General features: G+C 43.4%; 2 protein-coding genes across 3 annotated transcripts; one reads left to right on the top strand and one right to left on the bottom strand.

Moving 5' to 3' along the window:
- Positions 1-2,101: 2,101 nt before the first annotated feature.
- On the bottom strand, positions 2,102-9,405 carry LOC116709615 (eukaryotic translation initiation factor 4E-1A-like). Its single transcript, XM_032548263.1, is given in 8 exon segments — positions 2,102-2,530; positions 2,600-2,739; positions 3,808-3,921; positions 6,259-6,322; positions 6,393-6,488; positions 7,195-7,298; positions 9,281-9,387; positions 9,390-9,405. Coding segments are annotated over 8 exon segments (756 nt in total). The 3' UTR covers positions 2,102-2,415.
- On the top strand, positions 9,368-22,969 carry metap1 (methionyl aminopeptidase 1). Of its 2 annotated transcripts, XR_004336911.1 has the most exons (12): positions 9,368-9,520; positions 11,515-11,566; positions 11,647-11,756; positions 14,153-14,213; positions 17,668-17,759; positions 17,826-17,909; positions 18,353-18,491; positions 19,305-19,436; positions 19,509-19,652; positions 22,064-22,129; positions 22,244-22,500; positions 22,719-22,969. XR_004336911.1 is itself a non-coding variant. In XM_032548251.1 (11 exons), the coding sequence occupies exons 1-11, from the start codon at positions 9,404-9,406 to the stop codon at positions 22,408-22,410; spliced, it is 1,164 nt and encodes a 387-aa protein (XP_032404142.1). In that variant the 5' UTR covers positions 9,368-9,403; the 3' UTR covers positions 22,411-22,524. The 2 variants fall into 2 exon arrangements, 1 of the variants encoding a protein (XP_032404142.1); XM_032548251.1 differs by lacking the exon at positions 22,719-22,969 and having other exon boundaries at positions 22,244-22,524.
- The last annotated feature ends 194 nt before the right edge of the window (positions 22,970-23,163 follow it).

The following is a 23,163-nucleotide window of genomic DNA, read 5'->3' as shown; positions in this document are numbered from 1 at the left end:
CAGACAATAACCCAGCAAAAAAGAAATAAACCTGAGAAAGATCACATGACCTCTGACCTCTGACCTGACCCCTGGGTTCCAGAGTGGGCCTTCTTAGTTTATAAATCACTGAACGGCTTAGCACCACAATACATTAAAGATCTGCTTTTATTGTATCAACCTTCCAGACCTCTCAGGTCTTCCGGTTCTGGTCTGCTCTGCATCCCCAGAACCAGAACCAAACGAGGAGAAGCAGCTTTCAGCATCTATGCACCACAAATTTGGAACAAACTTCCAGAAAACTGTAAAACAGCTGAAACACTGACTTCTTTTAAATCTCAACTAAAAACCCACCTGTTTAGGATTGTATTTGAAATGTAATCAATTACAAATTTATTGATGGAACTTGACTTATTGATGTAACTTGACTTAATGATTGATTCTATATTGCATTGTGATTCTGTGTTTGTAATGATGTAAAGCACTTTGAAATGCCTTGCTGCTGAAATGTGCTATACAAATAAAATTTGATTGATTGATTGATTGATTCTAGCAGCTGCAGAACATTTCCAGAACCAGAGACTAAAGTCTCTGATCAGAGAAACTCATCCAGGCTTTAATTTCTCTTTAGTGGCTTTGATTCCTGCAGCAGCGTCTTCACAGGTATGATTGACAACCCAACGGTCCAGAACGCTGCTGCTGGAGTTCTGACTAGAACCAGGAAGATAGAGACACCATCCGGTTCTACACCACCGAGCTCTACGCAATACGGTTCTACACCACCCGGTTCTACTATACTAAATAAACTGGAGTCTCCATAATGTTCCGTTTGGCTGCAGACGGAGAGCTGGAGGACAGAGGAAGATGTTGCTACCAGGCGCAGATTTCCACAGAGAGAATGAGGAATAAAGCCAGACTCAAGGCCATTTGATGACTAACAATATATATAGTGTTTCATATGTGCAGCGGATCCCTGAACAATCCTTTACTCTGATGAGATTTCATGGCATTGATGAGCTGGAGCGGCTCTGCCTCTGGGTCCCACATCTAGTTTAGAGAAATAACCAGTTGCTGCCCTCAGACGGTGATCAATAAATGTTAGAATCAATCCTGCGCTCCGCTGGGAGCTAACTTGAGGACAATACGCTAGTTCTGCTAAGCTGGATGTCAGCAGTCCGTCTCGAACAGATGTTCAGGGAATTTAGCAATCAATACTGTTAAGAAGAGCCAGAGCAGCGCTGCTACATTAACCTGTTAGCACGGCTAATCGGAGCTAACAGGCTAATCCACAGGGAGAGCCGGCTTCTGATTGGACCAGGCCTCTCCATCCATCCATCCATCCATCCATTCTGTCTGTTTCTGCTATAACTTAATTTCTCTTCCTACTGAATTGTGAGCATAGAAGCTGCAGGTAAGAAATAAAGCACACTCACAGAAGAGGTGTGTGTGGGTGTGTGTGTGTGTGTGTGACACAGTGAGCCGTTAAATCAGCCTTTTAGCATCAGAAGCTGCAGATTAAAAGCTGTAAATGAGATAAAAAGAATAAAAATCTCTTTCTGTTAATCTGGGTGATTTCATGATGGGCATGTTAGTACATCTTGATGATACACAGATAAATGTTATGAGGAAATTTTGTCATATGCAGAAATCTTCATTTTTAATAGACCAGATTGTTTTTTATGAGGTTTTCACTTCATGTGGAGGAAGTTTAGCTACATTTGGCTGAATTGCTCCAGAACGGCTCAGAGATCTGAAACCTTCATGGAACCGAAACACGTCAGCTGATTCAGTCCTGCTTTAGATGTGGATTTAGAAAAAAGAGAATATCTGTTCAATCACAGCTTCAGCTCCAGCAGCAGCAGCTCCAGCAGCAGCAGCTCCAGCAGCAGCAGCTCCAGCAGCAGCTGCTGCAGCAGCAGCCTTCACTTTGGCTCCTCAGAGCGATGATGTCATCCAGAAACAGAAACACGCCGGGGAATAATTGCAAAACCAGTTTTATTTATATTAACACTCAAATGGATATGAGTCATGAAATACTTTAAAAAGGTTTCAACAATTCAAGGCACAAAAAAGCACAATCAAAAGGTTTTAGTCAGTAATAATGTGCAGGCAGATTAATATAATAAATTAAATGTGTTTTAATGTCATTAAGGATTACAGCAACCAGAGGCCAGAACGCGTTCAGGATTCCCTGCCATTCAACACAAAACACGTTTAAAAATCAAAGGATTAACTGATCAGAGTGCAGCTCTGCGTCTCTCGATGCCTCTCTGTTAGTGTCATGGCCGCCGCAGACGGGCCGGTTCTGGTTATTTTGGCGTGTAGGTTGGACTTCCCTTCTCCTCCTCCAGATTGCGTTTCGCAGAGTCTTTGTAGCAAAGTAAACACCAACAAATAAGACAAGGAAAATGAAAAGAGGCACATGAGGCATTTTTCTCAGACTACGAATTTGTTCTTGGTGGTGGAGCCGCTCTTGGTGGCCGTGTCGGCGTGAGACTGGTAGCCGATCGTCATCTTCATGGGGAGCCCCAGCCGCTCCTTGTAAACCCTCCTGTGGGAGAGGAAGCGTAAGCGACGTGGAAACAGGTCTGCACATGCTCAGTGCGGCGGCCCGCCTCACCCTATGTGTGTCACAGCCTCCCGGTTCTCGTAGTCAGAGGTCCACACGGCGATTTTATCCCCTTTGTTGCGAATGTTGACGACGGCTCCACAGACGTCGTCGCTGTAGTCGTCAAAAGCCTCTCCGACTAAACACAGCAGCTGATTGGAGGAAGGAAAAGACTCCATGAGTCAGCGCTTTTGACTGAGATAACCTCCGCTAAGTCTGTGCTAACTTTGGAAACGTTTAGCGCTTAGCTTCCCCCAAATTAATCTTCTAATTTACTCCGTTTTTTTAACTTTCAGTTGAATAAAATTTTGCATCTACGTTGCAGTTTTAGTCATCGACTATTAAACATTCTTCAAGAATTTACACTTTTATGTTCATGCTCTTATTTTGAAGTGGGTCTGTTTCCTGTCCAGCTGAGGTGCAGAAATGGTGTCAACATAAATAAATGTAGCGGTTTAGCATTAGATTCCACTACATGTCTTGTTAGTATAGCACGTTAGCCTTAGCTCATGCTAAGTATAATGTTGGTACTTCTCTTTAGTGATACCATATGGGTGTAGCAATTAGCATTAACTAGTTATTACTGATAATTACCATGTGGGTATAGCTCTTTAGCTGAACTAATCTTCATGAATAGCGGTTTAGCATTAGCGTATCTTAACTTTTTAGTTAGCGGGGCTCACTGCTGGGGTTACTGATACCAGTACACCCCTAATGTTTGGTTAAATTCCCTGGTTCGACTTTGATCGCATCATTTTTGCTGCCATCAACAAGCTTCTCGTATCCGGGTTCCTCTCAGCATTATGCTGCCTCTGCCGTGCCTGAAAGCTGCTGTCAGAGATCCCAGGTCTGACGGTTTGATGGATTTCTCATCATGGTTTCTGTCTAATACTCATGTTACCTGCTGCTGTAAGCATTATTCTGAACAGTTTATAAACTATTAAAAGAAGTAACTTAATCTAGAGATCCAGTCCAAAGATCCAGGTACAATATTCAACCCTTCACTTCATTTGGCCCAGATTTTAAACAGAACCAGAACTGGCTGCTTTGTGAGAGACATGCATCAGACTGAAGGCAGCACCACTAAAAGCCTCTGATCCGTGGCTCCGGGGGTAATCATCCATTTCTGCCCCCACCAGTGGAACAGCAGAGTATCAGTGTGTAACAGTGAGTCCAGCAGTAATGGCTGCCATCCTCCAGGGAGGCCCAGGTCCACCTACCGTCTCCAGCCAGAAGCGGTCCAGGTCTGATCTCCGCTGCTGCTTGGTGAGCGTGATCAGCCAGCGTCCGCCACGCTTGTTCCGCTCGTCCTCCCACATGGGCTCGATGCCGTCCTGCAGCAAAACATCAGCATGTTTCTACTCACACATCTACAGCTGACAGCAGAGACTCAGCAGCAACGAGGCGTTTCTCAGTTAAACTTTAAAAAATCAGCAAAACTGCTGAGAAAAGCTGCACAGATTTCAATGATCTGAATTCAAACATTCAGATCACAGCTAAAAACTGGTTTCCTTAATCCAATTTCTGTTTGATGATTCCAGACAGTGTTGTATAGTAACGAAGTAAAAATACTTCACTACTTTACTTAAGTATATTTTGGAGTACTTCATACTTTCCTCGAATATGAACATTTTTGATGACTTTCACTTTTACTTCACTATATTTCCGAACTTAATTGCGTACTTTTACTCCGATACATTTTCAATGTGTGGTTTAGTTACTCGTTACAAAAAAGCGAGAGAGAGAAACGCAAGTGTTTTGACCCCACCTACTGATTAGCAAGTAGCAAGTAGGCTACCGAACAAAGTCCCTAGCCTGCTTGCTACGGACTTTGCTACGTTCATCACCACCAATAGGATACACCTGTTTCGCTTCTCCCATTAAACACAAAGCAAGTCTCGCAATCAGCAGCAGCCACATGGAGGAGGAGACGGAGACCACAACGACTGCAACTACGTCGGACACGGCTCCAGGGGAACCACCAGCTGGTGATGAGAGCCCATGGCCTTATTTAAACACAATACACTCTTTCGTGGGTGTTAAAGATTCGTCGTACCGCATGCAGTTTATGTTATTCCTGCCCGAAGATGTGGAAATTCTATCTTACAAAAACTTCCCGTCCAACTTGAAGAAACACATCGAGGTAACTTCTTATGAAATGGTTATAATCCTCCTGTTTCAGTAACTATAGCTTGGTCACTAGGCACTATTGTGAAATCTTGAGCATAACGTTACCTGTATAAATGAACTTTGTTTGGCATTGTTTCAGTTCCACACGTGGTGTATTTAGCTTAGGCTTAATGTTGACTGTAGCAGGCTACCTAGACTCCTCTGGGGGGACAGAAGCCATAGCAATAGCAATTTAGACTAAATTTAACGAATATAGGAAAGGCATGCAAGTTCAAAACCAGGTTTACAGATGCCAATAAGCTGCATTTCCCTCCCAATTCTTTTTTCCTTTGGCATAATGACCAGTTGTGTGCACCACCTACTGACTGTAGCATTGACTGATTCACTGATTTGTGAAGTAGAGTAATTGTAACAGCTCTTTTTCTTCATGTTGGCCGCATTTTCTGTACTATTTATTTTTCTCATTTTCAGCACTGACCTTACTTGAAGGGAAAACTTAAGGCTTACAAAAACTTTGTATTTTCTGTCCTGGAGGGTTTACTAAGAAGCTGGTTCAGTTGTAAAGCAGGTTAAGTTAACCTTGTGCTATAGGTAAAGCACCTAATTTTCTTAACTAAATGATGCCTGCAGGTATATCTATTAGCAGGTTTAATTTTGCCTGCACTTGGTTGTGTACATTATTTTAAGTGTATTTGACAAGTTTACCAAAATATAAAAAATGTCATTCAAACTGCATTTGCCTTGTTTTACTTTTTACTTGTACTTTTCATTACATTACTTGAGTACATCCATTTTTACAGTAATTTCCATACTTAAGTACAAGAAGTTTCAGATACTTTAAGACTTTTACTCAAGTAACATTTCAGTCAGTGACTTGGACTTTTACCAAAGTCATATTTTGGAGAGGTACTTATACTTTTACTTGACTCTGAGATTTCAGTACTTTATACAACACTGATTCCAGATTGTCCCAGATTTTAATCTGTCACTGATTATTGTCAGATAAATTAACCAATGGAAAAAATGTCTCGTTATAAGTGAAATAATCTGCAAATGGAATGGAACTTTTTCATCAATATTAAAAAATGATTTACTTAAAACCTCCCTATTTTGCTGAAAATGTATTTTCAGTTAGTTTTGCCTCATTTAAAGTGAACTAAAATATATGCATTAGAAATTAGACCAACTTGGTAATACTCTGTGTTTTTGCAGTGTAGGCAGAAGGAGGAAGCTGTCAAAGCTTTTGCTGAATTTTGTAGAATTTTCAATGATATTCAAATTATTTTAATATGGCTGAAATTTGCATAAAATTTTTTCTAAAAGTGTAATAGCTGAAATCAAGAAAAGTCATATTGCACTTCTAGAGAAGAAGCTGAACATTTTGATATATGAATGACTTATGACCTGAACAACATACGGAGCAAAATCCAAAGAAAAACAGAAGCAGTCAGTGAAAATGCTTCATAATTACTTTCCCTGTCTTTAGTAACTTTGCACCACTGCCCTGCAGGTTCAGCACATGATGCGGTGAAGCCACAGACCTTGAACAGGGAGTAGTCGCAGCCGGACATGAGGTTGCTGGACAGCTGGATGTGGTTGTAGAGGCTGAAATACAGAGCAGCTGTTAGCAATCCCTCCATCACCGAAGGAGAAGTTGACATTAATTGCTGCTTACGCCCAAAAATCTTCCACCGTGTCAAACTTGGAGATGAGGCGCAGGTTGGCCTGCCATGTTTTGCTCTTGTCGTTCTTGAAGAACCACAGAGACCATCTGTTTGGAGCAGGAAATAAAAAACAGGAGAGAGCTGCTGAATGGATCTGCTGGGTGCTTTGGAAGGAAATTGCTCCGTGAATCATATTTCCAGTCTTAGTTGAATAAAATGTGACGCTGCGTCTTCTCTACAGCCCAGACGGCGACAGGCTGAAGAATGAGGAATAAAACAAAATGAGAGCAGAGCTGAGACTGAAGGTGAATACGGACAGAAACGGTCAGATGATGCAAAGTGAAGGGCCACCAAACAGAAGGACAGATTAAAGCCGTAATCTGAGCTAATTCCTCCATCTTTACTCTGAAACTGATCCTGAACCTCCACCGGTTCAACATCCAGATGACTGGCCCTTTAAGACCACCACAAAACATCTGAAAGGTCAGAAGGTCAGATTAACAACTGGAAGATTTTTAGATATGGATCAGTTGGATGAACAGTTGGATGATCCAGCTCTAACTGATCTATATTCTGTGAAGTAAGTCTTTATTATTATTATTATTATTATTATAATAATAATAATAACTGATCTTGTGTTTGTGAATAAAATCATATTCCAAAGGAAATCTGGAATATTTAAACGCAGCTCTTCTTCTTCTATAGAAGGTAGCTGCTGTTTCTACCTCCTTGTCACTTCCTTCCCTGTGGTGACCTTTGAACCCGTGACATCATGGCTGTGAACCTGTGGGTGTGTGACGAGGAGAAGCTGACCTGTTCTGCAGCGGATGTTTGACGTAGGCCTCTGGGCTCACCATCTCCTTCCCAGAATCCTCGGCTCCATCTTCCTCGGCGTGGGGCGGACTCGGATTGGTTTCCTAGGCAACAGACGGGCAGAACCAGTGAATGGACTCTACGCAGCTCTACACCCCCTGACCCAGCAGCGGCTTCCTGTCCGCCATCTTGTTTCTACAGAGAAGCCTTACTGCTGCAGGGTCATGACCTTTGACCTGCTAATTGAGGACTGTAGAGTCTGACATGGACTTCCTGGTCTGAATCTGCTGGAACGTCTGAGACGTTTTCCTCTTGGGAATACGTTTCCTCTCTGATGGACATGACCTTTGACCCTTCCCAGGTTGCAGTTTTCTGCCTTTGAGTTTCAGAGCAGCAAACAACAAAAAACCAAATCCTGCTTCCTCAGAGGTGGTGATCAGTTAATCAATGAGTTTGATTAACTGATCAATAGTTTGTCTGCTGCTGTATAGAAATAGAAAAGGTGCAAATAGTTTGTTAAAGCAGCTTTTCTATTTTTGCTACATTTCCACTATTTTTCATATCTCTGTACATTCATGCAAATGTTCTAACATTATAAAATCTGTACTTTTCTATCCAGCAGTTTATATTTTATTAAACTACACATAATTTAACCAAACCAGCACTCAGATCTCTCTGTGTGTCATATTAGCTGTTATGGGTATTTTTATTATGGGATTTGCATAAATATTATTGGCTGAAAGTATGCTGGGTAATAAAAACTTTCAGATTCTGTTTTTGTTTCAGAAATCATAAAGTGGAATTAGATGTTTTATTTACACAGGAGCTAAAATGCAAACATCAGTTTCTGTTATGTTTCAGGTGTGATGTTGTGAGACAGAAAGGCCAGATGGATCCATCCTACATGCACACAGGAGCGTCACCACAGATCTTCCTCCCAGCAGCTGTTAGACTCTCATCACTGCTTCAGGGGTTTACAACCTTGGTGATATTTATGGTTTTTTTAATTTCTTGTAGTCTGCTGATATTTTCTATAAAAATTATGCACTTTTTAAAAATTTACCTACAGAGTTGAATATTTCTTTAAACCTGAATATTCTACTTTTAATAACTCTATAGTATTATTTTCCTTATGTTATAAAATTTGCCCTTATTTTCACTTTGTTGTTGAAATGTTATACAAATAACTTACTGTTATGTCCTTTATATTTTTCAGTTTTATATTTTTTTACTTTAATGTGAATCTGCATGTTTTCCTTTTAGGGGCCCAAAGACTTTTTTTCATAAATGAAAGTTTTGTAAACATTGTATGTATATTTATATAAAATAAACATAAACAATAAACATAGTGCTACCTTCCCTGGAGATGTATTCAACCAACCATGCATCAATTCATACCTGCTGATGTATAGCACTACCTATTAATCTACTGTAACTTGCATTAATACAATATTTTTTCTTTTGAGGATGGGGTAACAACACTGAGTTCAGCCCAGGGGCCCACATCCTTGTAAAAACTCCTGGTTCGAAGTAATTCAGAGTGAAATTACATTAAAAATAATGAGCAGCTAGCTTAAAATAAAAATATATCCTAAATCATATCATTTAAGCCAAAAACCTTTAAGTTGGGGGCATTTGGAGCTGAAAGCATCCCGGGGTCAGCTCGGACCAGTGCAGGCCAGTTGTGACAGCTGAAATGTTTCCTACACTTTAAACAAGAAGCAACACGAACATTTTGACGGCGCTCAATCAGCGAATAGGTCGAACAGCGACGTGTGCGTCGTTTTAAAGCAACATGCAGCATCCGAGCAGAGATTAACGTTCAGAAAGGATCTCATGTTGCTGCTCGTCCGCTCGCTCAAAGTTGGGAGATCTCCACATTCCTCCTCAACGCCCAGCAGGTCGTGGCACAGACAACAGCTTTAAAACTCCCCCAAACACCCCATGTAATCACAGCAACTTCAATTCACCCGCGTGGAAACGCTTTGTAAGGCTTCAGGTCAGCTCTGGGTCTAACCTGATGCTCTAATTTAGACCAGAAGACCCTCCATATGCTTTGAAACGTTCTTCACAGAGAAGTACTCACCGGTTCGGCGGTAGCCATCTTACAAATCTCTGTTAGGAAAGTGCGCGCTGATTGGTCCGAGCTGTGCCACGTGACTGGGCTGCAGTAGCTCCGCCTCTTCCCCCCCGTCCTGCAGACGAAGGCATGGCGAGCACGGAGGCCAGAAGGGAGTGTGAGACGGAGGGCTGCAGCAGGGACGCCAAACTTCAGTGTCCCACATGTATCAAGCTCGGTATTCAAGGCTCCTATTTCTGCTCGCAGGTACGGCTGCTTTTCTCCGCTCTGCCCGGTCGGGAACGCCCTCACCGGGGCAACAGACCCCGGCCGGCCGGGCCCGCTGTCACATCACGAGGCTGCTAACTCAGCTGTTAGTCTGCTAACGTGTCTTCAGGCTGCTTAAAAACTTATTTACACAACGTTTGTGAGCATATTTTAGTCGTTTAATAGTATAAAGGCTGGAAGTTATGTACAGTGTGCCAGTGACCGGTTGTATTATGTTGTTTTTAAAATTTGAAGGCCCAGGAGAGACGTTTAGCGAGCTAACTCGCTATAGTGAGTGATGGAAGAGCCATCAGGCTCACATTACTTATTAAAAGAGACGCGCTGTGTGAAAACCACACATTAAAAGCCTTTAGCTGGGTACTCTGCTGAGCCACCCTGCTGGGTCTGTGTCTCTGTCGAAACCAAACCCCTCTCAGACATGTGAATGCAACTTTAGGGAGGCTATCACTGGTTTTACTGGTAACACTGGAGTCTGCTTTCTGCATCACTGCGATCAGATGAGCATCTGTTGTTTTGGTTCTTTATCGTCCAAAACGGACAGATTTTAGGCTAGACGGGTTTCATTGATGATATCCCGAGTTTGCTTTGCTGATCGCAGCCTGTTGATCCGGAACCTGCTGTTTGTTCAGTTCAACCTAAAAGATGCTCCATTCACCCAAAGGGAAATTAAATGAAGCCTGTCACTAGAAGCTGTTCATCCATTAATTACATGATAAAATAAACGAGCTCCATAATTTCAATTTGGACCATAATCATAAAGAGATGCTGAAATGTTTTCTACAAAATGCAATTTTACAATTTTAAATGCAATTGAAAAGCTGATATTTTGAAAAATGCTGCAAAGATTTGACACCCAGTAAGAAGTGCTCCGTTTGCACTTTCTTTTTTAATAAACTGGCTCTTTTGCTGTTTTCCTGTGTAAATCTCCTTTTTTGTTCCAGTTGGATATTTAAGATGTTTTCCACTTCTATGTTACATTTTTAAAATAAATTTAAAGATCTTTTTTTTAATCGTAGAGGATGTGTTTGCATTAATATACCTTTCAATGTTATATTAAAATTGTATGAAAATGACAATATTGTTGTTTATTGCAATCATTTCTGGGCCAGTTTATCGTGCATCAAAATCATATCATCCAAGATTCTTCAAAGAGTTGCTGTGGATGGTGATGCTGTGACTCCAGTAGCAGTCAGTCTTCCAGCCAGTCTCCTAGGCCTCTGACTGCAGACTGTTGCTGTTTAAGGTCTCATGACCAACATGCTAGCAGCTCATTATCCAGGCAGCAGAGACCTACCTGTCAAGTCTCCCATTTATTATTACCGTATTTTACCTCCCGTATTAATATCTTCCTGTAAATATCCCGTATTGTTCCCACCCCATCCCCCGCTGGCATTACTTGCGTCTCACGTTAGCTTGTCTTCCTCCTCACGTTGACGGTAATGTTACACGTCCCCCTTACGTTAGTGTCGCTCTGACAATAACACCGGACGGCGACATTTCCTGTATTCTCAAGTCCAAAACTTGACAGGTATGAGCAGAGATGATATTCTGCAGTAATCAATCAATCAATCAATCAATCAATCAATCAATCAATCAATCAATCAAATTTTATTTGTATAGCACATTTCAGCAGCAAGACATTTCAAAGTGCTTTACATCATTACAAACACAGAAACACAATGCAATATAGAATCAATAATCAAAACAAAGCATTAAGTCAAGTTCCATCCATAAATTTGTAATTGATTACATTTCAAATACAATCCTAAACAGGTGGGTTTTAGTTGACATTTAAAAGAAGTCAGTGTTTCAAGCTGTTTTACAGTTTAATGTGTCCTGGATGGATCAGTTGTTAGCCAGCTCTGCTAATCCACCTCCTTTGCTTTTTAAACTTTAATCCAGGCAGAGAGATGCTGGAGTAGGGGATATGATCCTTGCATATTTCAGCCAGTTGAACATGTTTCTCTCTGCAGGAATGTTTCAAGGGGAGCTGGACGTCTCACAAGCTGCTCCACAAAAAAGCAAGTATGTTCCCTGGCTCTGTGCTTCATGGAGTCCTGTTAAAGTCCAGACCAAGTCACCTGAGTCACGTTTTGTTTTTCCAGAGGAAGACAAGCACCAGACTGAAGCTAAGAACTGCGTGGAGAAGGACACCAACACAGATCCCTGGCTGGGATACCGCTACACAGGCAAACTACGGCCACACTACCCACTGGTGAACTCTCCCTCCGTTTCTAATATTCACTCTTTAATAATGCAAACTTCCTCAAATGTCTGGGAAAGTTTGGAAGTTGATTTAGGAATCATCTGTTGGAGGACAAAATGATCTGGAAAACTCTACTTCCTGTCTTTCTCTTTAACGTTGTCTAAATGATCCGTCCATCCAGTTAAGCTCAGGATTATTATCCCCTGATGAAATCACACAAAACTCTTAGTGTTTCCATGGAAACCACTGTAATGGAACAGGGTTCCCCCCGTGTATTTTAGGTCGGGCAGCCCGCCATGCTTTACTAGCCCCACCGCCAGACTAAGCCTTTCTTGTTTATGTTTTTCTGAAAATAGAAATAAAAAATTGCTTCTTTTTTTTCTTTTTTCTTTTAAGCCTGATTGCAAGCGTCTCTGTTGCTCTGAGCGTTTCACTGGCGGAGCAGAATTATTCCTAAAATATATGTTTATAGAAGATAGCTTTATAGTTTATGCATTTAAAGCCGGACCAATCACACCGCTGGCAGCTCTGCGCGTTGCCTCGCGCCGCAGCAGCTGGATGTCTTAAGTTACCTCAGCAGGATCGCGCGCCTCCTTTCACTCAGACTGAACACAGGCTGACCTGTATGGATATTTACATCAACCTCCTGTGAGGAATTATGTTTCTTTCCAGAGTTTTTGATCAAGGTAGGAGTTTAAACCCCAACGCGTTAGCTCTGGTTGCGCAGCTCTACGTGAACTGCAGGCTTTCAGAGGAGCAGTGAGAATGATTTATATTTGTGGTAAAAGAAATTTGTGCGTCTTTTCCATCTCAACACGCTGCCCATCGCCTGACGCTGTCTGCACCGATAAAGTTCATGTCTGTGTTTCCGATTAGCTGGAGCGTTAGCGGTTAAAGAACCAGCGCTAACCTCATCATGTAGGTTCAGCCGGTGAGGAGTTTTCACGCTCCTCATAGTCACGCATCACGCTGGTTTTATATTATTTTATTTTTATGATTACATGATGCATCAAACCACATCAAATGCTTCGTCCACTTAGACAGAGTTAATGAGCGCTGAGATCTGAAAAACTCGTCCATAAACTGGAGCAACCAAAACAGTTTCTGTGTCTCTTATTAAAACTCAGAAATGTTAGAGCTGCTAAAGCCACATTAGCAGCATTGAATTAAATCTCAGTTTGTTGCTCATCTCTGCTCAGTGCAGCAGATTGAACTCATCCTGCAGGGCCGGTCCAAGGCTGCATGAGGCCTGGGGCAGAATCTGACCTAGGGGCCCCTCGTGCTGCTAAAACCATCAGCACCTCTAACAGCTTCTGGGTTGGATTTAATCTGGGAGAGAGAGAGTAGATTAACTGGCCAACATAAAAAACAATAAGTTATTAATTGTATTTGTGAACAAACGGCTCAAACTCAAAGATTAAACTCACAGCATCAGATTGTTGCTATGGTAACAAAATAATCTGAGTATGAAGATTGTTCTTTGAACTTTTAGAAAGTAAACTTGCCAGCTCCTTAAAATCTTACATTTAAATGTTAAACAATTTAAAATCTTTTAATTTATGTTGAAACAAATTAAATCAAATTTAGCAGCATTGATAATCTCAATAAATAAATGTTACATTTATATATCTGTGTTAAAATATCAGCCTTTCTGGCCCCTGAAGCCCTGGGGGCCCGATGGAGCCGCTGACTTCATTTGGATTAAACAGAAGTGCAAATAATTCATATTCATCTTAATTGTATTTTTTGATTTGTTGTTTTTCAGACCAGTTGTGGGTTTAAATATCGTTTCACTGCCATGTTTTCCTGTAACATGTAATTACCCAGTAATGTTTTTACTTTTCCTGTCAACTTGACATGTTTTAATATAAAAGCCCGGCGGACGCTTCGGCGCCGCCCAGCGGACGCCTCGGCGCCGCCCAGCGGACTGAGCAGGTTTACTGGGGGAAACTCTGTGGAAACTGTTCATTACTGTATTGTTTCCAAAAGAGCAAAGAGAAAATCACCACAAAGTTTAATCTGCAGATTTTATTACGATGGAGTTTCAGGGCTGGGCTCAGAAAAAATAATTTAAATAAAGTCATAATACTGCAAGAAAAAGTCATACAATAGTCAATCAAAATACTATAAATAATGAAGTCATAATATGAGACTGAAGTTGTTATTAAATTTGTAATAACATCAGAATAAAGTCACACATGGACTCGAACCGATCCAGAGTTCACTTGAACTGGTCCCAGAACAGATTACAGGTGGACCAGAGTTCGCTTAGCATTCACACTTCTCCAAACAAACCGGACTTTCTAAGTAAACGGACCGGAGTCCGGTGAAGCGGACCGGAGTTAATTAAAGCGGACTAATTGTTGTTGCTGTGATCTAACCTGTGTTCTTGGTTCCTCTGCCAGACCCCCATGCGACCGGTTCCTGGTGACATCCAAAGACCCGACTATGCGGATCATCCCAGAGGTAACAGAACTTTCTCATGGTTCTAAACAATCAGAACAGGTATCAGGCCAGCTTTAAGGTGTTTGTCAGAGCAGTGGATTCTTTCTTGGTTGGCACTGCCTCCGTCCACAGTGGTGGTAACTGGTTTTACTGTGGACAGATCCACTGGTTTCCAGTTGATTAGCGTCTCCTGGTCGTTGATCATCCTAACTGATGTCTTTTCCTCTGGAGGTGACCGTTTGGCTCTAAGTGGACTGTTCAAACCTGCTGCTCAGACTCTGAACTGTAACTGGCCCCATTTTTCAATAAGTTGCTAGATTTGTTTCTAGTTGCTTTTCTGAAAGAAAAAAAAAGTTGCTGAGTATAGCAACAAAGTTGCTAAGTTGGCAACAGGGCTTCTGTCATTCGGACCAAACCCACTCTTGGCCACGCTCCTGTGTGTATTTAGGCTCCGCCCACTTTGGCAAGGCCAAGCGCCAAGGGGGTTTGTGTTCAGAACCGAACCAGTTTAACTGAACTGTCCTGGTTCTGGTCAGATACTCGGACCAGATGGAACCACACAGTTCCGCTGCAGCGTACTGGGTCCAATTGGGTTGGTATCAGAGGGTTTGGTCCGGTCGGATCCAGTTGGGTCCGGCTAGGTCTTTCAGATCCGGTCCGGTCGGGTCGGGTCGGATCCGGTCAGGATTGATTGGTTGGTTCGGATCCAATCCAGTTGGGTCAATATCATAGGGTTGGGTCCGTTCCGGTCGGTATTGTCGGGTCGGATCTGGTCGGGTCGGATCCGGTCGGTGTTCTCCATCAGGACGGTTAACCCCGCCTCTCCCTGTGGTTCTGATCGGTTTCCCCGTCTCGCCCGGACCATCTTGTGTCGCCTCATGTTGGGTTTATTTATGGGCCGAGCCGTAGCCGTGGCAACCTTTGTACCCACAGATCCGTCCGTACTCAGGTAGCCATGGTTACCGCCTCCCTTCGGAGCCGACTGTTCGCGCGGACTAATGTTTCAGAAAGCCGGCCGGAGCGCTGTGAGGCGTGTTTTACATGCAGGTGCTCTGAAGCGCTCTGTTCCTAAGCAACCGCCCAACCTGCAGCGTCCTGCTGGGCGCTGGACGTAATCAAAGATTAATGAGGCCCGTTTGGGCCAAACGGCTGTTTTGTGAGTAAAACTGCTCGTGTTTTCCCGTTCCTCCCGCCGCAGTCGGACTCGGCAGCGTGAGTGTCATTAGAGCTGCAGCTGAGCGCAGCCCTGCAGGAGCAGCCAGTTATTCATAGCGCCGCGAGGAGCCTTTCATGCTTCTACTGTTTAGGATTCAGGCTGGAAGAGCTGTCACAACGAGACGCCTCGCTATCAGCTCTTCATGTGCTGCTCCAGTCTGCTGAGGCTTTCTGTTGGCTCTGCATTCATTAGAAGACATTTTATTATTTCTCCCTGTAGCTTTACAGAAAACACTCTGCAACAATCTGAACTATAAACTGAAACAGTTCAGTTGATTCTCCTGCTTCATATTATATTAATAACATTCTGAATTGCTGGAGCCTCATGAAGGGTTTCAACTCGGTCTTTGAACAGTTTCCACGTCTCAAAGTCTTCCAGAACACAAAAACCCGACTTCATTTTCATGTCGCCTTTCCAGACTTCCCTCTCTCTCTTCAGCCGCCTGCCCCACCAGGAGAATCCCAAAGCGCTCCCTGGTTCCTGCAGCGTTTCCTGGATCTACAGCTGGAAGACACAGGAAAAGCTGCAGGGACTTGGTCTGTTTTCCTCCTGATGGTCTGGTAGACCCGGTTCTGGAGCGGTCTCAAGTCCGCTTGGCATTCACATTCAAACCGAACCAGAGTTCACTTCAGCCGAACCCAGACCGAGGTCTGGAGGACCAGAGGTCGATAAGCGTTCACACCTCACCAACCGAACCGGACTTTGACTAGGCAAACTGACTGGAATTGGATCGAAGCGGACCGGAGTTGATCATTCACTGGACTGCAGTGAATGATGAACCCATAGAAACTTCTGTCTTCTGTCGGTTCATCAGGCGAACGTTAAACATTTTATTCTGAAAAACAGATTAAACTAAAATCTGAGCCTGGAAGGTTGAAACTGCAGAGTGTTGTGTTCAGGTTCCTGTAGGAAATCTGCCTGTAGGGATCCTGGCTTTGCTTTCTGGTAGTTCCTGCTTATGCTGTAGTTCAGTGGTCCCCAACCACCGGGCTGCGGACCGGTACCGGTCCGCAGACCAATTGGTACCGGGCCGCGCAAGAAATAATGAACTACTTCCGGATCTTTTATTTTGAAAATCCTAAACCGGATTTTACAGGTTACGTCTTGCGCGTCAAAATTGAGCCAACTTGCGGCAGAATGAGTAACAAAACAACATCAGACTACAGTGAACCCTCGCTATTTTGCGGTTCACCTTTCGCGGTCTCGCTGCTTCACAGATTCCCACCTGCATTGTGTTCTGCATTCTGATTGGCTAAACAGTCTCTCCGCTTCTTCTCTACCTGTGTGTCAACAACGTTGCGGTTTAATATGTACACGTACGTAAAACAGCTCGCCATATTTAACATAATCGATGGTGGCATGTCGGTTTATAAGAATCTTTTTGCCCAGAAGAAAAAAGAGCGACAGCAGCTACCGATAACTATGTTCTTCTCTCGAAAAAACCCACCTGCACCGCGGGCTTTAGAAGAAAAAAAAAAAACGCTACAGAGCGGAGTCAGGCTGCAGCGGCTCAGTCAGAACAGCAGTGAAATACACGAGAGTCACTATTTGTGCTACTGTACTTTGTTTTTGTTTTTCATAATCATTTTTTATTTTCTCCCGTTCTAATCCAATAACTCAGGTCGCGGTGAGGCGGCGCTGATCTCCGCAATTCGGGCAGGGAATCCGCCTTCAGTTCATATTAAATTATTATTTTACAGTACAGTAGTTATTTGTAAAAAAAAAAAAATGTTTATACAGTACTTTTTATTTGTTAAACAAATGTTTGGGCCTGTAAAAAGGTTTTGTTCTTTGGTTTCAATGTATTATGGAGTATTTTATTGTATAATAATTGTAGAAAAATAAAGGTTCCTACTTCGAGGATTTCGCCTATCGCGGGTTCTTTTTGGACCGTAACCGCCGCAAAAAACGAGGGTACTGCCCCCCCCACCCCCCGACTCTATACTTACGACGACCCCCCCCCCATCAGCCCTGTATGTCCGCGCGACTAAAAAGGTTGGGGACCGCTGCTGTACTTCATGTAGTTTGGTCTCTAATTATTGTTGAACCTCTCTAAGCTTGCAGGAGTCAGATGCCACAGAAGGTAAAACTCAGTAAAGATTTTATTGTAATGTCTATTTGCAGTGTAAATGAGTCCTTCAGCTGTGATGGAGTCAGAGTTACTAAAGCCCTGCTGTGTATCAGTGAGGACGACCAGCAGCTGCTTTTAGAGGTCGTCCAGAGGTCATGTGACTGATGGTGTTTGTCTCCGTCCCACAGGGATGTCCGAGTCCGAACAGTTCCTGAAGGGGACGTCTCAGATCAAGATCCTGTCTCCTGAGGACATCGAAGGCATGAGGGTGGTGTGCAAGGTAACTCCGCCGACCTCTGACCTCTCAATGTGTGAAGCTGCGCTCTGACCCCTGACCTCTGTGCAGCTGGCGCGGGAAGTCCTGGACATCGCCGCCATGATGGTGAAGCCGGGCGTCACGACGGAGGAGATCGACCACGCCGTTCATCTGGTATGGCAGCAGAAACACGATTTCCTTCTGCTGAGTCACACTAAGACCGAAACATAGAAAACTATCAGCAGATTTCAGGTCATGCTGGAAATGAAGAGGGAGGGAGAAGCTGCTAAGACGTTTCCTCAGCTTCCAGGTGAATCAGCTGCAGCAGCTAAGCTCTTTCATTAGCATCATTAGCATCATTAGCCTTGTGTTTTCACAGCGTTTGGCTTCAGGCTGCAGCAGGGCGGCTCCCCAGAGGGAAACCTGCTAACGTCTGAGTGGCTTTATGTTCACATTATCTGTTTGCCGAGAGCCTCACAGAGCGCCGTCATCATAACAGCTGATCAGTGATGAAAGCTCTGATCGGTTCTACGTGGCTCTGCTCTGATGCAGCCACTGCTGGTTCTGCTGCTGGTTCTGGGTCGGTGCCCACCAGCTGCTGGTTCTGTGTGTTCCAGGCCTGCGTGGCGAGGAAGTGCTACCCGTCTCCTCTCAACTACTACAACTTCCCCAAGTCCTGCTGCACGTCTGTCAACGAGGTGATCTGCCACGGCATCCCGGACCGGAGAGCTCTGCAGGACGGAGACATCCTGAACGGTCTGCTGGGCGGGGCATTAGAGGGGGTGGGGGGTATTAAGGGTATTAATGATGAACGGTTTCTCTCTGATGATGAATGTTTTACCCAGTTTTAGCCTCTTTCTGCTGCCGCTCCGCTCTGACAAGACGGATCGTTTCATTACCCTTCAGTCAAACCCCCCACAGTTTCTGCTAAACTCCAGTCTGGAGCTGCAGCTTCTGATGATTAATCGGATAAAAGATTTCCACACTCTGCAGATTTTTAATTTTTGACTTTTCTCTTGAGCCTTTTTTATACATGACAAATATATTATTCAGTCTCACCAGTTTTTCACCAAAAACAGCAAATGGCTGCATTTTTTTTCACGCTAGTGATTAATTCTGAGTTTGGTGCAAAAGTGTTTGAAAACTTTGGGTTGAAGTGATTCCAACTCCCACCTGCAGGTGACAGTATTTACTCTAGGACTCTGCCGTCTCAGCCTGACTTCAAATGACGAGTTACAAAATTCACATTTAGCAGAAATGTAGAACCACAAAATCAGTGAGTTTGACTGGAAAAAATCACAACAATCCCAAAGTCCAGGAGGAAATGATTAAAAGATGCAAATGATCAAAAAATTCCTTTTTGAAATGAGAAATAAACGTTTTCTAACAGCATTCCTTTAGTAAACACTTCATAATTTGTTGCAAAGGATGCTGATGATGTTTTTACAGTCTGTATCCTCCAGTTAACGATCAGTCGATTACTAAATTAGTCGACAGTTATTCCAGTAATTGATTGATCTGGTTAATTGTTTTTGCCCTAATTGAGTCAGGCATGTTTGTCTTCCGCAGTGGACATCACTGTCTACCATAACGGTTTCCATGGCGACCTGAATGAGACCTTCTTCGTGGGCGAGGTGGAGGAAGGAGCCAAGAGGCTGGTGCAGACGACGTACGAATGCCTGATGCAAGCCATCGACTCGGGTATGAAGGTGCGCCGCCGCCGTGTGTTTGGTGTGTGATGGTGTCTGACCCCAGTGTCGCCCCCGCCCACAGTGAAGCCCGGGGTGCGCTACCGGGAGCTGGGGAACATCATCCAGAAGCACGCTCAGGCCAACGGCTTCTCCGTGGTGCGCAGCTACTGCGGCCACGGCATCCACCGGCTTTTCCACACGGCGCCCAACGTCCCACATTACGCCAGTGAGTCGCAGCGGGAAGCTACGGCAGGCCAGTTTAACATAAAATCACCACATTCCCCAGATCTGAAAAAGAATTTTACTACACGCATTTTAATCAAAACATATTGACAAAATATGGAACATCTTCAGTTCAAAAGCTTTTTGTTGTGAGTGAGCTAGAATCTTCAACGCTTTAAAGGCCCAGCCATGATTATTTTATACAGGAGATAAGAAAGACCCATGTGATGCCACTGAGCTGTCCCATCAGCTGCCTGCAGAATTTTGGGTTTTCTGCATAAAATTGTCTGAAAATGTCACCATATAGAAAACTTGAAGACTGCTCCAGAAATCTGGATGTTTTCTATCCTGTTTATCATGAAACTGAAGTAAAAAACATGGTGGATACAAGAGGAGTGCTTTTATGTTGTCTCTCCCTTCATATCACTAATTTCACTCTCAAGATTTTAAAATTTGCTTCCTTGAGCTGAAAAAGACTAAATCTGTGCTTCTTGTTTAGCCAGAATATAATTAAAGATATCTTAAAGGGCCAGTATCATGTAAAATCAACATGGATTATAATAATAATGTTTTTCCCTCATCAAAACCTGTAGTGTTTCTTTGATTCTTTCATGTTTGAGAAATACTTTTGTTTACATGGCAACCACTCAGCTATGCAAAATGCCTGGGTAGACCTAGCCCCGCCCTCGAGGCGCAGCTCCTCCCCCACTCAGCTCCTTCAGACTAGCCTGCAGCAATTAGTAAACAGCGAATGGAGCTGCTGAGCTCATTATAGGAGCTGCTGCTCAGAGCATTAAAGGGTTAATAGAAGAGCCATGTTGGGATGACTTCCTGGAGGCGGAGCTTCAGGAAGAGCAGGAGGTTTTAAAGAGACAGAGCAGAGGCGTAAATCCCAGGGATGTCAGGGGGTCCGGACCCCCCAGTCTTGGAAAAGTCTGGAATTGTCCCCCCCCAAAAATCATTGAATACATGTTTGCATTTAAATAATATAATTATGAAAAGGCAAAAGAAACGAAGAACAAAATAAATCTGTCATTTATCTCAGAAAAAAATGAGAATACATTTTTAGGTCCCCCCTACCATTATTAGAACAATGGTTCAGTCCAAAGTGTGGGAGGAGCAAGAGCAGCTGAACGGTACCGGCTCCGTTAGAGCCACTGGAGCTAGCTGCTAGCTGTTAGCTGCTAGCTGTGACTCTGCAGCACAAATGAAAATCCCTCCAGTCAGTAAATACTTAAAGCAAAAGACATGTAAACATTTTATTTACTTTCACTGCTCAATAGAGTGAAACACGTTAACAATAATCAGACTGCAGTTTGTTATTTCATTACTTTGGCTGAATCATGATGAGCTGCCTCATTAGCAAAGCTGCTACACTGCTTTCATAATGAGGCAACTCATCACAATTCAGCTTTTTTATCAAAGGTAGCAAACATCTCATTCATATTTAACTCTTAACTTTTAGTTAATTAGAGTTTGAAACTGGAGGGAGGGGCTGAGGAAGTGGACCAGCTCAGAGTGGGAGCTGAGAACAGATAGAAGAAACAGAAATTTATGGCTTTATTTCTCACTGTCTTCAGCCTTTAAAAGCACAAAATAAAATCTGAATATTTTTCTATATAAACCCTGCTGCTTTAAATGTTACGTTTAAGTTATGATATTCCCCAGATATTCATTTCTATCTACTTGCTGGTTCTCAGCCATCCAGGACATGGCAAAACTAAAAAAGGCTTAAAAATAAAGCAACTTAACAAGTTATAATTTAAACAGCCTATAACTTTTATTGGGAACCATTTCAATAAATCAATGTTTGTGAGGAATTTTATTAAGAGCAGTTACTCATTAAAGCTTTTTTATTGAGAACCTTAAATGTTTGTAAAGATGCAGCAGAGATTAGATCAGACTGAACAAAACTCATAGAAGCAACATTTAAATTTTAGTTTTATTTCTCTGCAGGCTGTTTACTGAGAATAAAACATGTTTGATGTGCATTACTAGTCATTTTTGGTCCTGCAGCTTGAATGTGGTTTAAAAACTTATTTAACCACATTTTATGTTACATTTCGCTGTAACTTTGATCCTCCCAAAATTGGTCTGAAGAAATTTTTCTGTTAAGGTTCCCCAGTAATGAGATGGATTTACGCCCTGGAGGCAGAGGCCCAATTTAAAGTGCTAAATCAGGAAGTAAAATTTCTTTTAAGTTATATTCGATATTTACATAATTTTTATAACTGAGAGGAACATAGTTACTGGATTGTTCTTTAAAATGGAAAACTCGTATTACTGCCCCTTTAATGAACTAACATGTTTGATTTCTGGAATGTGTGATAAAGTGGATTTTATGCTATAACGGCCTGCCATAGGGAATCAGGTAGGGACTCTTTCCATCACCCTCATTTCTGTTTTTTTCCCCAGAAAACAAAGCGGTTGGGGTCATGAAGCCGGGTCATGTGTTCACCATCGAGCCAATGATCTGCGAGGGTGAGTGACTCTGCGGGTCGCCTGTAGGACAGCGGTCCGGCTCTGGCTAACACCCGCTGTGTGTGTGTGTGGGTGTGTGTGTGTGTGTGTGTGTGTGTGTGTGTGTGTGTCCAGGCGGCTGGCAGGACGAGACGTGGCCCGACGGCTGGACGGCAGTGACCCGGGACGGGAAGCGGTCGGCCCAGTTCGAACACACCCTGCTGGTGACGGAGACGGGCTGCGAGGTTCTGACGCGCCGCCTGGAGGACAACGGCCGGGCTCACTTCCTGGCCCAGATGTAGGCGCCGCCGGAACCGGCGCCCAGGACTGGACCCGACCAGACGCCCGGCACCGCAAACTCACTCACAGCTCAAAGGAAACTCTGAATTAAAATGGGTTCCTCAGATGAAGTGGAAGTTCTGGAATGTGTCTGTAAAGTTTTCTGTTTGGTCTGGAGGAAGCAGATATTTATGAAGTTCACCCACGCTTTGCCAGAACTTTCCTCGAGGTTCTTCTCCAGGTAGAAAAAGTTCCTGGAAAGTTCTGGAAAAGTCCGAAAAGAATGAGTTTAGGTTTGGAGAGACAGCAGAGTTTAAATCTTTATTTCCAGAGCAGAATGCGGCTGCAGCTTTAACCATCATCAAACGGCCATCCTGAGCTAGCTTAGCTTACGATGAAGCTGCTGCATGACGGAGGTTCTGGTACCATGAGCGCTGGTGTAGCAGAACGAGCCTTAACGTGTGGATGTGTGACCTCTGACCTCTGACCTGCTCGTCTCACCTTCATCCTGCGTCACCTGGATGCTGTCGTTGTTTCTCTGCACTCTGTACTTCTGATGGAGTAATAAATGACTCTTCTGTAGCTCCGTGTGGCTCGGTTTGTCCTGAGATCTGAACCGGACCGGCGGTCAGAACCGGACCGGCAGACTGGAGGCGACGCTCCAGGAAAAATAACCAGGATTTATTATCGGCTTCTAACTTTCCCAACTTATTCGATTCTACAGTGTGACGTAAAGAGATTTATTTTTTATATATATGGAGAACCAATCCTGTCAA

This window comes from Xiphophorus hellerii, chromosome 19, assembly GCF_003331165.1.
Source record: "Xiphophorus hellerii strain 12219 chromosome 19, Xiphophorus_hellerii-4.1, whole genome shotgun sequence".
Classification (NCBI taxonomy): Eukaryota; Metazoa; Chordata; class Actinopteri; order Cyprinodontiformes; family Poeciliidae; genus Xiphophorus; species Xiphophorus hellerii.
Note: the sequence above shows the minus strand (reverse complement) of the source record. Positions and strands in the feature narration are given on the sequence as shown.